Source organism: Saccopteryx leptura, chromosome 3, assembly GCF_036850995.1.
Source record: "Saccopteryx leptura isolate mSacLep1 chromosome 3, mSacLep1_pri_phased_curated, whole genome shotgun sequence".
Taxonomy (NCBI): Eukaryota; Metazoa; Chordata; class Mammalia; order Chiroptera; family Emballonuridae; genus Saccopteryx; species Saccopteryx leptura.
In genome coordinates, this window is record NC_089505.1 from 88,634,957 (window position 1) to 88,655,714 (window position 20,758).

Genomic DNA, 20,758 nt, shown 5'->3' on the forward strand with positions numbered 1-20,758 from the left:
CCTGTCCAGGAAAGGTGTAGGTAGGGGGCCAGTATCTGGGGCTTTCGGGCAGACCCACCGGCATTTAAAGGTTGGGGGGGGGGGGCGGGATGTGCGGCCCCTGCGGAGCGCCGGGTCCAGCGGCTCCGCAGCGGCCGGCGGTGCCGCTTTAAGGATGCTCTGCGGTACCGGCCGCGGGCAGCCAGGATGCAGCCGTGACGTCACAGCCCCGCCCCGCGGGTGATGCTGCAGCGGCAGCGGCCGGCTGGGGGCGGCGGGGCCGGGACCCGAGCTGCGCACCGGGCAGGCAGGAGCCCGGCCTCGGGAAGGAAGGGATGCCTCCTGGCTCGAACCACAGGTACCACCGTTTCCTCCCGCGCCCTCCGCACAGCTTCCGGCGTTGCTCTGCGAGGGAGGCGGGTTAGGCCCCAGGGCGATAATCCCAAGTGCCAAGATTGGGACCGGAGGTTGGCACGGGGACCTTTGTTCTTCTTGGATGTCTAATTCATTGAACTGTACACGGAGACCCCGCCTGGACGCCTCTGGCCCCCGAGGAGGGTAGCAGTTGGGTGACATTGATTTCTCCCTTGCTAGGAAGGAGCACAGATGCTGAAATTTGCCCCGGCTTATGTTTTAGTGGTGCCTGAGGCCTGTTCCTGAGTCACCTGGGCAGGTGTCATCAGCTTCCGGTTCACTTCCCGCCTCGAGGCTGAGCCCTCTAGACGGCCAGGGGCCGTGGCTTAACCTCTTTCAGCAACCCAAGATTTAAGTTTATCACGAACACCCAGGCTTTCTGCCCTTTTGCCAAGAGAAACAAGACGAGGTAGAAACAGGAGGCTTATTGCAATTGAGTCTGTGCTGTCCTCGACAGTGAAGCAACTTTTCAGATGATTTCTGGGGTGGCCACAATGTTTCTCAGCTTTATAGGGAAGTAGAGTCAGGTGTGTCAATGGACCCAAAGTTCCACCTGTGCCTGACCGGGGCTTTTAAGATCAGTTGGCCGTCAGGGAGGGGCCACGATTTAGCGACTGGATTGTTGAATTCCTGCCCTCAAGTCCACAGAACCCTTTAATGGTCTGGGGGTGGGGGTATCCTCGAAGTAGGAACTCAGAGAATTGGTAGACAGTAGAGTGGGGAAGGGAGGTGGCCCCACATGCCCTGTGGTGGGAAGACTGGTTTCAGACAGATGAGAAGGAAATGAGTTTGGCTCAGAGTAGGACCGTTTTAAACATTCAAATATCATGGACATTGTTTATTGCTATTAATCATTTGCTGCTGAATCTTCCCATGATATAGTTTGAGGGACTTGTTACTTGAAACCTCCTCTGTATTCTAGAAACACAGTGGGGTCAGACATATCACCGTGCAGTCCAGGCTTATGCGTGCTTCCTTTTTCTTTTTGGACTAACTAAATGGGCATCCAGTATGATCAAGATGGGCTGGTGAATATTTGTATCAGTGTATTAAAATTCTATTTCTTTATTTTAAATTTTACTTTTTTTTATAACGTTCAAAAAATAATTTAAAACATTTTTCTTAGAATAACCTTCCATGGACGGCTTTGAATAAAATATATGTTTTCAAATAAAAATGGTGATCCTGACCCCCAAATTTGAAGACGAACCCTTTAGCGAAGACTTTTTTTTTGAGCTTGGATTTAATTCTGGTCTCTACACTCAGTGTTGTGCTTTTGTTAGGACAGGCTGCAGGCTGTGGGGTTTTTTTGTTTTTTTTGTGTGTGTATTTTTCCAAAGTTGGAAACGGGGAGGCAGTCAGACAGACTCCCGCATGCTCCCGACCAGGATCCACCCGGCACGCCCACCAGGGGGCAATGCTCTGCCCATCTGGGGCGTCGCTCTGTTGCAACCAGAGCCATTTTTGCGCCTGAGGCAGAGGCCACAGAGCCATCCTCAGCGCTTGGGCCAACTTTGCTCCAATGGAGCCTTGGCTGCGGGAAGGGAAGAGAGAGACAGAGAGGAAGGAGAGGGGGAGGGGTAGAGAAGGAGATGGGCGCCTCTCCTGTGTGCCCTGGCTGGGAATCGAACCTGGGACTCCTGCACGCCAGGCTGATGCTCTACCACTGAGCCAACCGGCCAGGGCCTGCAGGCTGTGTTTTAAAGCTGGGAGCGGAACATAGGTGACGATGAAGTTGTCACATCACAGGTAGAGTCACAGGCTATCTACATAGTTCATTGAGGTAGGGCCAAAATGGTTCCCCTTTTCAAAAAATATGCTCCCTTTAAACAGCTAAAATAGGCTGTTTAAAGCTGAAATTGTTGTAATGTGGGTCCTTGGTTCTTCATTGCAAAATGAATGGGACAGTTTCTAATTGTGCATGCACCTGTGTTCACTTTGTGGGGGTAAAATGCCGGGAGGAAAGAGAGGTGCTATGTGTGTGAAAAGGCAGCTGGAGAGGCAGACGGGCAATCAGCCACGGAGTGGGATGTGGGAGGTGACAGGACAGGTGGAGTCCGGTCTGGATCCCCCCACAGCTGTGCTAAAGGCCTCCCTTCAACTATTAAGGAGAAAATTTATGCACTGCTCCCATGGGCACTATGTTTCTGGGATCTGAATGAGCGGAGCTCCAGGGAACGCTAGCTGCACGTGGCTTTCCGAAGACAAGACCAGCCCATGGATAGACTTTTCCGAAGTATTTACTACGTGCAAGGGCCTGAGCTAGACCAGGGGGAACATAAATGAGCTTAGCTTTAAAAATGTGGAAACCTTGATTTTTAATCTTTGGATAGGAATTATATTTTTAATGAAGTATTGCTTGTCTACATAGTTCTTGGGTACATCTGTTCTTGTTTTAAAGAAGAGCATGGGATCTTCCTAAGGTCACAAGATAAGCTGTGTATAGAAGTGAGAGCAGACTGAGCCTCTGGTTATGTAAATCCCTGTGGGCTTGGAATGAAATCCATCTCTTTGCAAATCTTCAAGGTCTTTCGTGGTCAGCTAGTCCCTTCCCGGTGGCTGTGTCTCTCACCATGCCACCCATGGTGCCCCAGTGGTGCACATAAGCTTCTTTCCGTGGGTGGTTCCCACGGCTTCAAATGCCTTTCCTCTGCCTTTTCACCTAATTCGAAGGCAAGAACCACACCTTTCTTTTATCTATATGAATTTTGTGTCTTTGTTGTACTCAGTATTTGGCTAGAAGAGAGAATGGGTGGGTAGGTGGGTAGAAGAATGGGTGGAAAACCTGAATCATTACCAGCTAGAAGCAGCGGTCATTGGGACTTGGACGTGAGCTGCTAAGTATAGATTTGGACAATTCCAGTGCCATGCGGACTTTTCCTGGAGGTGGACTTGTCCTGGACTCCTGCTCCTAGTGACAGCTCCTAACAGACTGAACTGGGGTTGGGTTGCATTTTTCAGGGATTTGGCATGGTGTTGGGGCCAACTTGGACTTGGTGAACATGTTAAGGACACTACTCTTTTATGGAGTCTTGCTGTATTGGCCAAGAGTTTGCTTAAAGGCTTTAATCACTGTAAAAAAATATATAGAGGACTGGATAAAGAAGATGTGGCACATATACACCATGGTATACTATTCAGCCATGGGAAATGATGACATCGGATCATTTACAACAAAATGGTGGGATCTTGATAACATTATACGGAGTAAAATGGGTAAATCAGAGAAAGATAAGAACTGCAGGATTCCATGCATTGGTGGGACATAAAAATGAGACTAAGAGACATGGACAAGGGAGTGGTGGTTATGGGGGGCGGGGGGAGGGAGGGAGGAAGAGAGGGAGGGGGAGGGGGGAGGGGCACAAAGAGGACTAGATAGAAAGTGACGGAGGACAATCTGACTTTGGGTGATGGGTGTGCAGCAGAATTGAGTGACAAGATGACCTGGACATGTTTTCTTTGAATATATGTACCCTGATTTATTGATGTCACTCTATTAAAATTAATAAAAATTTATTTATAAAAAAAACAAAAAACAACAAAACAAACAAAAAAAGGGTGGAAAGAGGAATGGCTAGATGAGTGAGTAGGGAATCAACAGACACAGGTGGATGGATGGATGCATGGATGGATGGATGGATGGATGGATGCATGGATGGATGGATGTTTGGAAGGATGGGTGGGTAGATAGAGGATGGATAGGCAAATATGTGGATGAAAGGATGGATGGAAGGGTAGAGGGGTGAGGGAGAGGATGGGTAGGTGAGCAGGTAGAGAGATGAATGAATGGAAAGAGGATGGATGGGTGAATGCATGCATGTGTGTGTGTGTTTGGGAGGATGGATGGGCAGATGGGTAGATTAGAGGATGAGTGGGTGGCTGTGTGGACAGACAACTACCTCAGTGGGCAGGTGGGAGGGCAGCTGGCTGGATGGTAGGGCAGGTTACTGGGTAATAGTGTTTATCTCAGTGGGACATCTCTAGAACAAATCATTTCCACTGTTGGTGCCACCTGTGGCTAAGGAAGACTCCCCCCACCCCCGAGTGGGGAGGGTGGTGAGAGGAGTCTGGGATGCAAATCTGGAGCAATGAGGACTTTCATAAAGAGGTTACTGGTTATCTGTCATTATCAATAGTGCAATGGAAGCTGGTATGTTAAGTTAATGTCCAAAAGAAGGGCCTCGTTTCTAAGACTTAAAACTAAATTTAAAAGAAGACCTGTAATATTTTTCTTTGTAAATAACAATTGTTCTTGTCAGGAAGCTATCCATGTTGGGAATGATGTCTCGGGTTTGGGGCCTGCTTCTCAGGAAGGACTTCAAGGGAATTGAGGTAGTTGCTTTTTGTCTGTGAATAGACCATCCTCCTCTTATGTTTCTCTTTCCCTCCGACCTTAGTAGCTTTCCTTGCTCTGTGCTTTGTTGTAAGGTTGGCGTTGGCTAAAACACACAGGTCAATAGCACTCTTTAATGTTTGCAATGTGGATGAATTTCACAGCAGGTGGGATGCCCCGGGCTCCGGTGCTGACTGCAGCCCCCCGGGGGCGGAGAGGGGGGCTGAGTGTTCGCCAGCCCTGCATGCTTGCTGACTCCCTACCCCGGCCGGTGGTGGTGTGAAATTGCTCACGGGATAGTTGCTCATGGGATAGTTTAAGGATAGGGGCAACCCCATCTCTCGCCCCTGCCCGGTTCTCCCTACTCAATATGTTGTCTGACATGCGGGACTCGGGAAGTTTGGTTGTTTCTTTCAAAAGAGCAGTCTCTAACACGAAAAAAAAGCCTCCGTCCTGACTTGACTGAAAAGTCACATGTTCAAGTTGATGCTTAGAAAACTTGAATTAAACGAATTCAGCTGCTTTTAGGCAATACCCCCCCCCCCCGCCGCCGCCTCCACCAGCCTGCAGTGAAGAGGGGACATGTATCCTGGGGAAGGTGACTGCTGTGACAACATTCCGGGAGGGAAGGGGTGCCCCCTAACCATGTGTGGGTGCGCAGGGTGCCGATAGGCGGCTCCTGTCCATGCCTGTGCCCGCTCCTCTCTGCTCTCCTGGGACCTGCAGGGACAGATGGGCACACATGGCCCTGGACATGGGTCTCAGGTTGTGAGATAGCGTGACATCTGAAGGGCTCCTGGCCGCCCCCTCCTCAGAAGGTTCTCTGCCTAACCCCCCCCCCCACACACACACACACACTCCCTGTCGGTGCCTGTGTGGGGAACAGTCCCCTTGAGCTTGAGTGCAGGGACCTGAAGGACCATGCCCTCTCTCTGAGCAGGGGACCAGCACCCGTTGGGTCTCTGTGGGCCCACAGGCTGCACTGATTCAAAATCGAGGTGGGGGATGCCCTCTCCATGCAGGGGGATCTACCCTGGGGGCCGGTGTGACTCTATGGGTTCCCCAGTGCGAACTCAACTTTTCCCAAAAGAAAGGGCCAGTCAGGGGCGGGGGCGGCGAGCCACCCAGAAAGGCTGACTGGTGAAGCAGAGGTCCTGTGAGTAACTCTCGGCCTCCGGACGGGCTTTCCCCCCAGGCGCTCCCACCGGCCCCCCCCACGATGATCCCCCCGGCGAGCAGCCCCCTTCCGGGAGAGACCCTCTACCCCAGTCTGGCTCCTCAGGACTTCTGGAGGTCTCAGCTGTCAGGCTACACAGGGTCTGCGACCCGGCACATCAGTCACCGGGCCAACAACTTCAAACGACACCCCAAGAGGAAGAAGTGCATCCGGCCCTCCCCACCCCCGCCGCCCAACACCCCGTGTCCAATCGAGCTGGTGGACTTTGGGGACCTGCACCCGCAGAGGTCCTTCCGGGAGCTGCTCTTCAACGGCTGTATTCTCTTTGGCATTGAGTTCAGCTATGCCATGGAGACGGCGTATGTGACCCCCGTGCTCCTGCAGATGGGCCTCCCCGACCAGCTCTACAGCCTGGTGTGGTTCATCAGCCCCATCCTCGGTGAGCCCCGCTGGTAGACGCCCTCCAGAAATCTCCTCATGGCTCCGGGCTCCTCGGCTGAAGCAGCCTGTGGGTCCCCAAGGGACAAGGGAGTAGCAAGAGTTAAGTTCCACTCCTTAGTATGGGGCTTTGGGTGGACAGGTGTGGCCAGTCATCCCCCCTATTTCAAGTGACTTTATCTAATCCAGATTACAGAACAGGGACATATTAGCCCCCAAGGACTTGTACGGTCTTGAGCTGAACTAACCAGCACTGGAGGATCCAAGCAACAACGCCTGGTGTGGGTTGGGTCTAGGGGGTCCTAGAATTTCTTGCATTCTCAAGGTCACGGCGGTTTCGTGCCTTATAGCCGGGTGATTCCAGGGGCCTGTCGGTCTTCTGTTTTCTAGCGCAGGGTTAATTGCTGACCCTGAGTTGCATCGTCTTATAGTTCTGCTACGCTGGGGACGTTTGAGGGCAGGTGTCTCAAGAACGGGAAGAGGCTGGGGCAGTGGTCACCCCAATGTGCCGTGGGGACCCCGGCAGTGACCAGCGGCCTGCTCTGTTTCAGGATTCCTACTGCAGCCACTCTTGGGTGCTTGGAGTGACCGATGTACCTCAAGGTTTGGACGGAGACGCCCTTTCATTCTTGTCCTGGCTATAGGTCTGTCGTTTTGGAATTGAAATAAAGTGGAAAAGAGAAAAAAAAAAGGCCCCACAGCTTCCTCTTAGGAAAATCTAAGGGAGTGTTGACCAAAGCAGTTGCCCAGATAACCCCACTGGCATGATGGCAGAAGCACCCCTAACCTGGCCACAGATGCCTGTGAGAATATATCACTTTGGTTATTTTTTAATGAGTTAATTAAGTTCCTGTCATTCCTGCTCTGCTTGACATTATAAAAAAAAACCCTGATCCAAGTGAAAAAAAAAAAATTGGTGAGCCTGCAGGTGACTTTTCCAATCCGCTCTGCTTAGAATTTGATTAAAAAGGAATTCTTGGGGCCCTAAAGATTCTAGACTTATGCTGTGGGCTGCTGGTCCACATTTCCCCTGGATGACTGTGTGTCTCTGTCCTCAGGGGCATTGCTGGGCCTCTCGCTCTTCCTCAACGGCAGGGACATCGGCTGGGCGCTGGCGGACACGGCCGACCACCATAAGTGGGGCATCGTGCTCACCGTGTGCGGGGTGGTGCTGATGGACTTCAGCGCGGACTCAGCCGACAACCCCAGCCACGCCTACATGATGGACGTGTGCAGCCCTGCCGACCAGGACCGGGGCCTGAACATCCACGCGCTCCTGGCAGGTAAGTCCCCGCCACGTGGCTGTGCGCATCTCTGCACGTCCCTTCCCCGTGCCCTGATTTAAAAAGGTTAAGTGGCTACAATTCTCCTAGGGTGGGTGAACGCTGCAGTGATTGGAAATGTCTCTTTCACACAGTAGAGATAAACAATAATGCATATGGCTATAACTAGATAGGGTCATATGTCGTTGATTCTTGTTATTTTCGAAGTTATGTTCTGCAAAGTCGCAGCGACCCCAACCAAGCCTGCCTCATTGACTCAAGGACAGATACAGGGTTAGGTTCCTGCAAACCTGTGGTCACACAGCCATCAGCCGGTGGATACAGAACCTTGTTTTATGTGTCTCTATGTGAAGACGCCTTATTTAATATGTATGAAATGAACAGATTCATGAATATTGAACCAGGCCAACAGCATGGCACCTCAGGGCTGAAGGGAACTTGTGTAACCCTGCGGTGTCCCTGTAGGCCCATCACCGCTGTTCCCACGTAGGAAGAGGAGACGCAGTACATCAGCGCTGCACTTGGGGGCTGTTTAAGACAGCGGTGTCCCCGCCGGTAAAGCACAAACGTGCAAAACTGTGGAACCAAACAGACTTGGAAGGGGATGGTTATTTATGGCCTGAGAATTGGCGCAAAACCACAGAACGTCGCCTTCCAAAACCTCAACGGGGACATGCGGGTTGGGCGACCTGGTACTTGGTTGCTCTGCACATATCTGCAGGGGACTGGGGGTTCCACCTGTGGCAATTAGGGTTACAGATCAGTGTTCGTGAGCAGGTCCATTTACAGATATGGAATCCGAGAATAGTGAAAATCAACTCGGTGTGTATATACATGTGTCACACAGAACACACACACACACACAGACACACACACACACACCTGTTTTGTGCTGAATGGCAAACACGAGAAATGTTCCTATCAAAGTCAACCAGGCAAAGGAGGACAGAGCCTATGTGATGAAACAGAAATAGACACAGGTGTGGGGGGTGCAGATGACCCCCAAATCCGTGGCTGCACATGTACGTGGTAAATGTCAAGAAAATCAACTGCTAACCATGAAAGGGAATTCAGTATAATATAAACGCCAGATATAAAAGTGACATAAGTCTTGGATTAAAAGCCATACCTCTAGCATTCCTAATGCAGAACACTCTCACTTCCGGCAAAACAACATGGAAAGAAACAATCCCATGTGAAACAGCAGAGGGAAGGACTTCTAAACATCAAGGGACCTGCGTAATGAGACACATCGGGAGCTGGATGGAGAGGCGGGCAGTCTGTGGTTAGAGGCACAGGCCCTAGAGTCCAGAAGGGTTGGGGGCTCCCCTCCTGTTAACTGGGAGATGCTGGCAACGTGCTCAGCCTCTCCAGCCTCCGTCACTTCCAGGAGAGACCGTTGTTCACCCCTCTGTGTGTCTGCATGTGCGTGGGGGTGTGGGCATGGGCCCGGAGCCCTTCCGCCTGGGTCTTGGCCAGGCCGGTGCTAGGATCTGAAGGGTAGGAAAGACTTATCTTGTCACTGCACACTTTTCTACATTATATTCTTTTTGTGTGGGGGTCAAAAGACATGTAACAAACATTTACTACCATAGCCATCTTGAAGTGTACTGTTCAGTGGCATTAAATATAGTCACAGTGTTGTGTTGTGCAGCCGTCACCACCAGCCACCCCACAGCTCCCTTCATCTTATAAAACTGAAACTCTACAGCCATTACGTCCAATCAGTCCCCCTCCCAGTCCCCCCTCCGCCCAGTCCCAGACACCCACCGCTCTACTCGGTCTCTATGACTTTGCTTCCAACACCTGATCTAAGTGGACTTCCACGGTATTTGTCCTTTGGTGACTGGCTTGTTTCACATAACATACTGTCCTTGGTTTTCATCCAGTGGAGCATGTGGAGCATGTGTGAGAGTTTCCGTCTTTTTTTTCTTAAGGCTGAATAATATTCTGTTGTGTGACTAGGTCACCTTTTGCTTCTCTGTTCATTCATCAGTGGACAAGTAGGTTCGGGGTAGATACCCAGAAGTGGGTATTGCTGCAGGGTCAGATGGTAATTCTATTTTTAATTTTTTTTTTTTTTTTGAGGAACCGCCATACTGTTTTCCACAGTGGCTGCACCATCTTACATTCCTGCAAACAGTGCACAAGGGTTCCCTTTCTCCCATGTCCTCCTGAGGCCGGTTGTTTTCTGAGAGCAGCCCCCACTGGTTGGGGGGTGGTGTCTCATTGGGGCTTTAAGTTGCATTTCCCTGATGGTCAGTGATGGTGAGCATCTTGTCATGTGCTTGTTGGTCATCTCTTGGTCTACTTTGGAGAAATGGCTGTTCAGTCTTGCGCTCATTTTTGAGTTGGGTTTATTTTGTTGTTGTTGAGTTACTGTTTGGTTTCTTAACCTGTGAGAATGTATCACTTCCGTCACTGACTAATAAGGTTTCTCTCAAATATGACCTTGATTTAGAATCTGAAACAGCAACTGTGTCTTCAGAAGAGGTAGGGGACCCTCACCAGGACCATGAATGTGAGAAGTTAAAAAGAGTGAAAGGGAGACCTGAGGTTTACAGACCCGTGAGGACAGTCTGGGACAAATGAAATTCCACAGTAAAAGCATTCAGTAAATGGACTCTGTGTCACAGTGCACCTTAGGGACACGTCAGAGGTTAAGCCAAATGTGTCTGAGCTTTTCCATTGAAGAGACGGTTGAAGAGGCAAACCCCACTGTGGGGTTTGGCAAACCCAAAGCAGGGCGCGGCCAGGACGCCACTGCTGGCTGGGGGCAACTTCCCCTCACCTCCAGGGAGAACTGGGAGGGTTCGCCTCCCGGCCAGCAGACGAGCTCAGAGCATGGCTGACCCCATATGAAGGAATGTCCGTTCCACAGGGCATGGCAACCAGGGGGCTGTAGTGTGGGGCGCTGGGCGGGGGTCATGTCTGCTGTGCCCTGCTTGTGCCCTCGGGAGCACAGAGCTGGGCTGCGGTAACCCGCACTGGGGGTGGTGAGTGTGTGTGAGCCTACCAGCCATTTGCCGGTTCCCTGAGGCCACAGAGACAGTGAGCGGGACCGGGGGAAAGCTCCATAACCCAGTGCGCTGACCGCCCAGCTGGGCCATCTTTGCTCATCCTACATTAGGGGGGACTCTCAATGGCAGTCATGCTCGAGGACGATATCATCAGGCACGGCCCCGTGAACTCCAGCATGCACATGCGTTGAAGATTTCTCCCGTGTTTATGCCACAGTGAAGCTGGGGGCTGGAGGGACCAGCGGGGGAGGTGTGACCCAGTATAGGCATGTGACCTGGTACCGACCTTCACGGTAGGCATTCCTGAAAGGCTGTGGAGAACGTGGAAAAATGCGGACAGGGGGTCATCACGTCCCCTGCTCTGATGTCGGGCCCTGGAGCGCACGGGAGGGGGGCGCCGAGGGGCCCCTGGGAACCCCATTCTCAACCTCACCTTTGTCGAGTGCTGTTGAAACAGATACTACACCCGGATCCTTGGAATGGTCTTTGTACCGTGAGATGCAGAGGCTCCTTCCAAATCCCGCTTCTCCCCCCAGGTCTTGGCGGCGGCTTTGGGTACGTGGTCGGTGGGATCCACTGGGACAGAACTGGCTTCGGGAGAGCCCTGGGCGGGCAGCTGCGGGTCATTTACATCTTCACGGCGGTCATCCTGAGCGTCACCACTGTCCTGACCCTGTTCAGCATCCCAGAGAGGCCCCTGCGGCCCCCGGGCCAGAAGAGGCCCGCCATGAAAAGCCCCAGCCTCCCGCTGCCACCCTCCCCACCCGTCGCGGGCCAGGAGGGTGCGAGCGACACCCTGGCCTGCCACCCAGACCGTGGCCCGGACGTGGGCTTCTCCAGCCCCATCTCCCCGCTCAGCCCCCTCACGCCCAAGTACGGCAGCTTCGTCAGCAGGGACGGCTCCCCAACAGGGCTCAGCGCCTTCGCCTCGTCCTTCGCCACCTCCAACATCGACAGCGTCCTCATCGACTGCTTCACCGGTGGCCACGACAACTACCTGGCCATCCCGGGCAGCGTCCCGCGGCCAGCCATCAGCGTTAGCTTCCCCCGGGCCCCTGATGGCTTCTACCGCCAGGACTGCGGCCCCGGGGAGAGGCGGGAGGTGGCCCTGCCGGCCAGCTGTGATGGGGATGTCCTGAGGGTGGGCTCCCTGGACGCTTCCAAGCCGCGGTCCTCGGGGATCCTGAAGAGACCGCAGACCTTGGCCCTCCCGGATGCGGCTGGAGGGGGTGGTCCTGACACCGGCAAGAGAAGGAATGTGACCTTCAGTCAGCAGGTAAGGCGAAACGGAGAGAGGGGCAGAGGTCAGAGAGCACCGTGAGGTGTCCTCCATCTGTTAGGTGACAAAGAGGGGTTGTTGTTCTGGAAAGATCCCCGCCATCTCGGGGGTAGCTGGGGTGCTTGGGGCTAGATAGACAAGCCTCAGAAACACATGATTGCTTCTCATGTGCCTTGATGGGGAGGGGCTCCAGCCAAACCAACGACCCCTTGGGCTCAAGCCAGCCACCTTGGGCTCAAGTCACCAACCTCAGGAGTCATGTCCATGACCCCGTGCTCAAGCCTGTGACCTTGGGGTTTTGAACCTGGGTCCTCAGCATCCCAGACCAGTGCTCAATTCACTGTGCCACCGCCTGGTCAGGCAACTCTCCGCGTCTTCACCCATGTGTTGTGAGCGGAATCTGACCCCACAGGAGTCCTGGGGAGCAGCTGAGGCACCTGGCAGGGACGGTGGGTGCTTTCAGACACTGGCCACAACTAACAAGAAGGTTCTTTAAAACCCTATCGTTTGCCAGATGGCCCTGTGCTGAGTCTGTTACAAGTGTCGTGTGCATTTCAGTAGGTCCTTGCCTTTTCCCTGTAATGTCCACAGCCCGTGCTGGGGTGGGATTCTGGCACCAGCGTCTTCCTGAGTGACAAAACGGCAGGTACACCCTGGTGGTCTTCCCTGGGCCTCCCCCCGCCAGCCCCCTCCTCATGTCTGACCTTAGCTGGCCATCCTAGAGGCTGTCCAAACCCTGAACTCGAAAAGGCAGTGAGCAACAGACTCTGTGAAGGCAAAGAACCTTCCGAAGGCTGTCTGTCGTATGCAGGATTTGTAGAATTGGCTGAAAGGCTGATGCATGGGCTTTGAGCAGCTTTCAGAGTCTGATCACGAAGAGGCTACTTTAAAGAAAGGCTGTTCTCTCCTTGAAAGGTGACAGAATAGGGTTGTGGCCCACCTGACGTCAGGGGCGAGGTGGACGAGGGAATGTCAATGAGAATGTGGCGTTTCTTGGGCAGGAACCCTATAAAACCACATCCTGGCTACACAAACCCCCGGGAGGCAGTTCTGAGGGCCAGGTGACCCAGCAGCTCAGCCCACGAGCACATGTGCAGCAGACACACCTGGGCTGTCTCCTCGTAATGCAAACCCCAAACAGGCCACTGGACAGCTGGGTCCTCGGTCCCATGTCCCCTCTGTGTGCCTGGGAAGACCAGTTGTGGGAGGTTAACTAGACACCTTGAGGTAGCTGTTCACTTTCTCTTCGTTGTGAAATTCTTAAGTGCACCAGTTTCTTGGTTGCTTTTCTCTGGTGCACCGCAGCCGCTGGTTCTAGTGCTGTTCTTATCACTCATCACCCCTTAAGCGTGAATGTCATCTCATGCCCAGGAAGGACGCCACAAGGTGCGTGGCCATCCTTGCAGGAAGTACTGAGGCTGCCCATGGGCATCACATCACATGAGCTCAGCTCAGAAAGGGCCAGAAGAACCAGAAATCACTAGAGGGTCAGGAAGTGTGTTCTTGTCACAGCAGAGATTTCTGCACCTGCAAGCGTTGCTTTTTTTTTTCTTTTGAGAGAGAGAGTGAGAGGTGGGGGTAGGGCAGACAGAACAGACAGACGGGAAGAGGGAGAAAAGCATCAGTTCATAGTTGTGGCATCTTAGTTATTCATTGATTGCTTCTCATGTGCCTTGATGGGGAGGGGCTCCAGCCAAACCAACGACCCCTTGGGCTCAAGCCAGCCACCTTGGGCTCAAGTCACCAACCTCGGGAGTCATGTCCATGATCCCGTGCTCAAGCCTGTGACCTTGGGGTTTTGAACCTGGGTCCTCAGCATCCCAGACCAACGCTCAAGCCACTGTGCCACCACTTGGTCAGGCAACTCTCCTTGATGTTCTTGATGACACTAGAGCAGCCCCCTTAGGCCCTTGGTCAACACTGGGTCATCCACTCCTGTTCCTAAACATTCAAGCTGGCTTCTGGATACAGGTTGTTAGTTTAAGATCTAAACCCAACTTTTATGTATGGTTGACAGTCTCCTTCTAATCCTTTTTAAAATGTCATTCTCGATACAGTGTAATTTTTGAGTCAGTTATTTGAGGAAAATAAAAACCCTAGCAAAATATAAATACCTAGGGGCTCAGGTGGGGATGCAAGCGTGATGTTGCAGTCTTCCTCTGTGACGATGGCTGACTTTGAACCAGCACTGTGGGCCAGTTCCTTCTCTTCCCATCCCACCTGGATCCTCAGGTGTGGATGTAGCACTGCCCCCCACCCCCATGGAGCAGGGGCAGCGGCTCCCTTTCCTCCTGAGACACCTGTCCAGAGGGAGGGGTGAACAGATTTCCCAGCTGCCGTGAAATCAGTCTTTCACACCCTTCTTATGGAAAGGAACTTCATAGAGTCTGCATTTGAGCTGACCCATGTTTTATTTCACACTTGGCAAAGCACAAGCTTACTCCCCATGAACAGACCCTGCACCATGGGCCCCAAATGCAGGCACCCTGAAATGAAACTCCGTTTCAGCAGCTTCGAGTCCCTGAAGAGACCTGATGTCCCTTCTTGGGCAGATGGTGCTCGGCCGGCACCATCCGGGAAGACAGACCTCTCAGCCCGTCTGTGTTTGTGCTTCCTTCCGGGGGCCAGCCAGAGTCCAGGGCTCTGATGAGGGACTTTTGGGGGCTCCCGTTCTAGGTAGCGAACATCTTACTGAACGGTGTGAAGTACGAAAGTGAGCTGACGGGCTCCAGTGAGCCGACTGGGCAGCCTCTGTCCATGCGGCACCTGTGTTCCACCATCTGCCACATGCCCAAGGCTCTGCGCCACCTGTGCGTCAACCACTTCCTGGGTGAGCTCTGGGCATGGCCTCCCCATGCGTCCCCATCCTGGCCAGGGCGCTCGCTCCCATCGGCCTTCCAGGATGCCCCCTATGTTCAGTGGGTTCTCAGATACCAGCAAGGGCAGGATGTGGTGTGGGCTGCCCCGAGGGACATTCCCCATGAAGGCCAGAGAGTGGCTGCTCTAGGCAGCCCCAGGTTACATCAGTTCAGACCAGAGGCCTGATACCTGGGTCTCTAGAGTCCAAAACCTCATTACCTAAGACTCTTCAGACAACTCCTAGTTAAGTGATGGATGTCACTTTCCCACTGGTGGGGCTGGTGTTTTGAACTAGTTTGGGCCTCCCGTGGAGCCAGGATTGACACACGCAGACACCCACACATGCCTGCATGCGTCCAGTGGTCGTCTCAAGTTCACGAGCTGTGGCATTCGAATTTCTATAGAAAGGGCCCGGACTTGCACTTCATTCCCTTTTAGTGTCTCTTTGCTGTTGGGTTACTGAACACCTGAGAACAATTAAACATTTGAGCTAATCCAGGGCTTTCAAACACCGTGGGATATAAATCAGAGTGACTTTCTAGGTGGCACTTTGCCAACAGGCAAGAATCTTAAAAATGTCCATAACATTTATCCTAGGGAGCCTTGTTTGGTATTCTTTGCAAGGACATAATCAGATTTTTATCAAGAAATATATGTACAAGTTATTTTATCACAGCGTGATTTATCATAGTCAAAAACTGGAGTGGGGGGAGGTATGCATGTCCAGCCATGGGAGAAGGGCTGGATAGACGGTGTGCGCCCACATTGTGAAATATTCTGCCACCACTAAAACGGGGCCGTTTCAGAATATTTAAGGGAACAGTTCAAGAAGGCTAATACATACTATTTTTTTTAAAAAGACAGACTGTTAGGAAACCTACACAATTTTAACAAGAGGTAAACAGATCTCTGGGTAGTCAGGCTAGAGGTGGTCCCTTCCCCTATTTTGAGAGAGGAAGGGAGAAATACTGATTTGTTGTCCCACTTATTTATGCATCTATTGGTTGATCCTTGTGTGTGCTCTGACCAGGGACTGAACCTGCAACTGTGGCATATCAGGGTGACGCTCTAACCAACTGAGCTACCCGGGCTGGGTGAGGTGGTTCTTTCTTGAAGTTCTGAATCTACGTGTTGAGAACTGGTCAAAACTGGCTGCTGGTGACAGACAGGCCTCGACCCAGCCTCTGTGGTCACAGCCCGGTCCCCTTCCCAGGCTGGCTGTCCTTCGAGGGGATGCTGCTCTTCTACACGGACTTCATGGGCGAGGTGGTGTTTCAGGGAGACCCCAAAGCCCCACACACGTCGGAGGAGTACCAGAAATACAACAGTGGCGTCACCATGGGCTGCTGGGGGATGTGCATTTACGCCTTCAGCGCCGCCTTCTACTCAGGTACCCACCTGGGCGGAGGGCGGGGTTGGGCCCTTCATGGTGGTCGGACAGCCTGTGGTTGGGACGTGCAGACTGAAAGCACTGAAGGCAGGTGTGTGTCTTCACAACCATCAGTGCACCATCCCGGCACGGGCCCGTGCTCTGTGCTAGGTAGGAGTTGGGGCCGGGCAGGACAGGGCCAGGTGTATGTCCAGACCTGAAGGAGCCCCTGGACAGAGAAGACAGGCCTGTAATTGAGGGCAAAGTGGGGGCTCAGCCCCTCTCCACAGGTGCATTGCCCTCTAGCCTCGCAATTCCCCCCCAGCTCCATTAACATGAGCAGCTGGTGCGAAGGGCAGACGTGAAGGCGAGAAGGCAGGGTGGGTACCGTGGGAGAGGAACACATGGGGGGGGGGATGGGGATAGGGGGGTGAGGCCCGAGTCCAAGGTGACCCTGGGGCTGTGCTTGGGTGACCCAGGGGACACAAGCGTGTGCCTTTATATGGCTTCGGAGCCACCCCAGTGGGGAAGGCTGGCGGAGTAACCGCATATCTCAGGGGTCCACATTGTCTGTACAAGGCCAGAGAGCAGAGAGCGGCCCTCGCAGGCTGCATGTCTCTGCTGGATGACTCGCAGCTGCCTGTGTCTTGGCAGCTGCCACAGACAAGATGAAAACGAACGTGTGGGCCGGGTTCCAGCCAAAACTTCATTTCTGGTCGTGGGAATTTGGATTTCACATAATCATCATGTGACACAAAATATTCATCTCTTCTGACTTTTCAAAAATTATTTTAAAACATGAAAACCATTCTTAGCTGCAAGGGTACAAACATGGGTTGCTTGGTTCTCCACAGCTGGTGACAGACACCAGGGTATAACTACCCCAAGTTAATTGACTCCAGGAAGTGGTGTCATGTGTCCTCTCAGGGTCCCCCAATGTCAGTGGGGACATGGGCTGCTGCGGTCATTTTGGGAGAAAGCACGGTGGGAACAGGGGCTCTAGTCTGAAACCCTACGCTCCTGAACCTCTGGGATTTCAACTCAAAGACCCCCTCACCTGCCGCAGCACCTGAAGGCCTAGCCCAGCGTGTGAATGGGGCCATGCCAGTCTGGCCGACTGTCTGGCCCCACCGGAGGTGTCAGGGGTCCCTTGGCTCCTGGGGCCCACACACAAGTTATCTGGTCCAGGGCAAGCGCCTGCCATGTGGTTCACACCCCTCCCAGGCTTAGGGTCAGCCCTGGGGTGGTGGCCTTGGGACACGGAGTCCTCACTGTCCTGTCTGACCTGCAGCGATCCTGGAGAAGCTGGAGGAACACCTCAGCGTCCGCACGCTGTACTTCGTCGCCTACCTGGCCTTTGGCCTGGGGACCGGGCTTGCCACCCTGTCCAGGAACCTCTACGTGGTGCTGTCTCTGTGCATAACCTACGGGATCCTGTTTTCCACACTGTGCACCCTGCCCTACTCGCTGCTGTGTGACTACTACCACAGCAAGAAGGTAGGTGCCCTTGCCTCCAGCCTCCGTGTCGCCTCCACCTACCCACCCACCCATCCAGCTTCTCAAGAGAAGTTCCACTTGAGCAATGGTCTGGGTCCAGCTATGCACTCTGGGGGCGGTACCCAGGGGAATGCAGGGGCCGCTTCGAACAGCAAGACGGTGGCAGTAGGGTACAACCCCTATGCAGCTGGGGAGGTGGGAGGGGAGACCCATCCCCTAGCATCCCCCTGTGTCAGGCTTTGGGGTCACCTGTAAGGACAGAGCCTCAGGTGAGTGAGGTGCTCACTTTGGGCAGAAAAACCCAGCCATCAAGATCAATGTTATGTTAACATGGCATTTCTAAGAACAATAAAATCCATACTGAACAAAACATCAGAACTTGAACGGCTGATAACAGAGCCAGCCGTGCAGAGCCGTGGTGGAGGCGGAGGCAAAGGGGAACTGAGGAACATGATTCTTTTACACGAGTCTGGTCTTCAGTTTGGTGTGGATTTTCCTTTAATAGCTTTACCGAGAAGTAATTCACCATGTGGCCCGCCCGTTTCAAGTGCACACACAGTTCGGGGTCAGTGTACTAGTCACAAGTTGTGCGACCACCACCACAATCCCAAAGAAGTCCCGTACCCCCTTAGCCATCACCCCTCCAGTCCCCCCAGCCCCTCAGCCACTGACAACGACTAACCCACTTCCTGTCCATATGGGTTTGCCTGTTTGGACATTTCACGCACAAGGAGTCATACAGTTTGTGGCCAGCTGTGGCTTCTCACTCAGTGGGACATCAGGTTCATCCGTGTTGTTGTGCGAGGGAGGGCTTCATGACTCAGGGCCGAATGATGCTCTCAGCACAGCATTTTGCAGTGATGGTGAGATTTTAAAGTAGTGCATTAAAGGTTACCTTTGTAACTGAGCTTCTTGCACCCCTTTTAGTTTTGGGTCTGTCACCTCCCCTGGGCCCAGCCCCAGTGGCATCCTGATTTGTCTTAAGGGGCTTGGAGACTCAATGAATTCAGTGAGGTGGCCTTGAGTGGACTTTCTATGCAAAGTCAGATCAGCTGAGACAGACCTTGGGCCACTGGGTGGGGACCAGGCAGCCCCTCCCGGCCAGTCCCTCTGCCTGCAGCTGCTGCCCTACCACAGTGGCATCCCTGCAGGCCACAAGGCTGTACCTAGTCATGGGAGTCACAGTTCCCCAGGACACACGTGTACCCCTGATGACACAGCCTTCCCCAGGACGGGGCTTGGCGGCATCCCAGAGGTGACTTCCTGTGTCCGGATCAGGGCCTGGCCATGCTAGTACCCTCCCGGTGCACATGCAGGTGTTTGTGGGGTGGCACCCACTTCCTGCTTCAGTGGCTGCTGGCTGCGTGCGGGAGGGCCCCACGCCACCGAGGCCCACCTGCTTCAGTGGCTGCTGGCTGCGTGCGGGAGGGCCCCACGCCACTGAGGCCCAGCTGCTGTGGATTAGGAGAGGGTATTTCAGGATGGGACAGGCACTGCAGCAGACACAAGTTAAGGAAGGGGGTGGTCTGGGACTTGGAGCACCGGCTGGCTGGGCAGACTGCTTTCTTGCAGGTAAGAGCAAAGGACTGGAATGTCTGCCCAGGGAAAGTGCCACCCGGGCCTGTGGGAACACAGCCCTCCTGCCTGTTAGTCATGGATTCTTTTCCTTGGTGTCATCTCTCTGCACACAAATATTATTAGACTCTTGGCTGAACTCCCTGTGCACGCCGGCCCTAGAGAATGTGAACCCACTGTGCGTGGGCCACTTGGGCCGCTGGGCCTTCAGGAACGCGGGCCTGGTCACCTGGCCCCTTGCCGCTGACGGTCTCTCCTCTGGGTCAGTTTGCAGGGTCCAGTGCGGATGGCACACGGCGCGGCATGGGTGTGGACATCTCCCTGCTGAGCTGCCAGTACTTCCTGGCCCAGATCCTGGTCTCGCTGGTGCTGGGGCCCCTGACCTCGGCCGTGGGCAGCGCCAGCGGGGTGATGTACTTCTCCAGCCTGGTGGCCTTCCTGGGCTGCCTGTACTCCTCCCTGTGTGTGGTTTATGAAATCCCTCCTAGCGACACCGCAGATGAGGAGCACCAGCCCCTCCTGCTGAACGTCTGACAGCAGACTCTGGCCCGGTCCTACGGGTCTGTCGCAGTGTGAATACGTGAGAAAACAGTAAATGGCAGCGGCAAAGACTACGGCTTCTTGTTGTGGCTCTTCTGAGAGGTGAGAGTTCACCTGGGGGTCTGGCCACTCTCCAGGGAAACTTGGAGAAGTGCTGTAAGAATTGCTTATTCAAAGTAAAGGTGTAACTCAATGGTTATCAGCTGGAGGTGACTGACCCCTGCCCCCCCCCACCTCAGAAGACGTTTTGCAACACCCTGGAGAGATTTTTGCATGCCACAACTTGGGTGGCTGCTCCTGTCCAGGAATGCTGTGACCATCCAGCAAGGCACAGGACAGCCCCACAACAAAGCGCTGACAGGAGGCCCTGAAAGTCAACTGTGTGGAGGGGGACAGAGCCTGGTCTAATTGCACCCTGCAACCCGGAGCAGTTAGAACACACAATGCCTTTGGGTCAGAAGGCCTCCTACTCTTTCATCCCTTCTCGCATCCACCTATCCTACAGACAGCCGTCAGGCGCTCTGGGCATGGCGGGTAGGCAGGCAGGCGGTAACACGTGTCTGCCCTCATGGGGCCGATGGGAGGAGATGTGCCATACCAAGGTCTGCTGGGGACGGCAGGAAGTGCTGTGGAGGACGTGAACGAGGGCCAGGTGACAGGGCCGGGTTAACCCAGGGAGAATGGGCGGCCTCTGCTGAGATGCCATCTGAGCAGTGCTCTGCGGAAGAGGCAGAGGGCTAAGGCTGAGGTGGGAACTTGCTGGGTGTGTCCAAGGGCTACCAGCACCCACTCGGAATGTAGGATGCTCCCCCAGGCAGGAGCCTTACGGTGAAGCAGACGCATGGGGGAATGTGGCCTGCCCTGACCTGGCCATCTCCCAGTGCCTGTTTACGGAACTGGGTAAGTCTCCGACTTGGTACATCAGGGTCCTCTGCCACGTGGCTTTTCCCCTCTGCCATCACGTGATGCCAGAGCTGGCTGAGGCCCCTCCCAGT

The 20,758-nt window shown here is 53.7% G+C and overlaps 1 protein-coding gene across 4 annotated transcripts; it reads left to right on the plus strand.

The window, feature by feature from the left end:
* The first annotated feature begins 233 nt into the window (after positions 1 to 233).
* On the plus strand, positions 234 to 19,835 carry SLC45A1 (solute carrier family 45 member 1). Of its 4 annotated transcripts, XM_066374965.1 has the most exons (9): positions 234 to 337; positions 5,922 to 6,342; positions 6,893 to 6,985; positions 7,400 to 7,624; positions 11,181 to 11,920; positions 14,600 to 14,753; positions 15,996 to 16,172; positions 17,443 to 17,648; positions 19,491 to 19,835. In XM_066374965.1, the coding sequence occupies exons 2-9, from the start codon at positions 5,946 to 5,948 to the stop codon at positions 19,755 to 19,757; spliced, it is 2,259 nt and encodes a 752-aa protein (XP_066231062.1). In that variant the 5' UTR covers positions 234 to 337; positions 5,922 to 5,945; the 3' UTR covers positions 19,758 to 19,835. The 4 variants fall into 4 exon arrangements, with proteins under 4 accessions (XP_066231062.1, XP_066231066.1, XP_066231063.1 ...); XM_066374969.1 differs by lacking the exon at positions 234 to 337 and having other exon boundaries at positions 6,273 to 6,342; positions 6,893 to 6,944; XM_066374966.1 differs by lacking the exons at positions 234 to 337; positions 5,922 to 6,342 and adding an exon at positions 6,389 to 6,443 and having other exon boundaries at positions 6,893 to 6,944.
* The last annotated feature ends 923 nt before the right edge of the window (positions 19,836 to 20,758 follow it).

Bases quoted from the DNA above. Each gene is read 5' to 3' on its own strand.
- SLC45A1 (XM_066374965.1), top strand. From the start codon at position 5,946: ATGATCCCCCCGGCGAGCAGCCCCCTTCCGGGAGAGACCCTCTACCCC. The intron at 7,625-11,180 runs GTAAGTCCCCGC...TTCTCCCCCCAG, and splicing joins CATCCACGCGCTCCTGGCAG to GTCTTGGCGGCGGCTTTGGG. The intron at 11,921-14,599 runs GTAAGGCGAAAC...CTCCCGTTCTAG, and splicing joins ATGTGACCTTCAGTCAGCAG to GTAGCGAACATCTTACTGAA.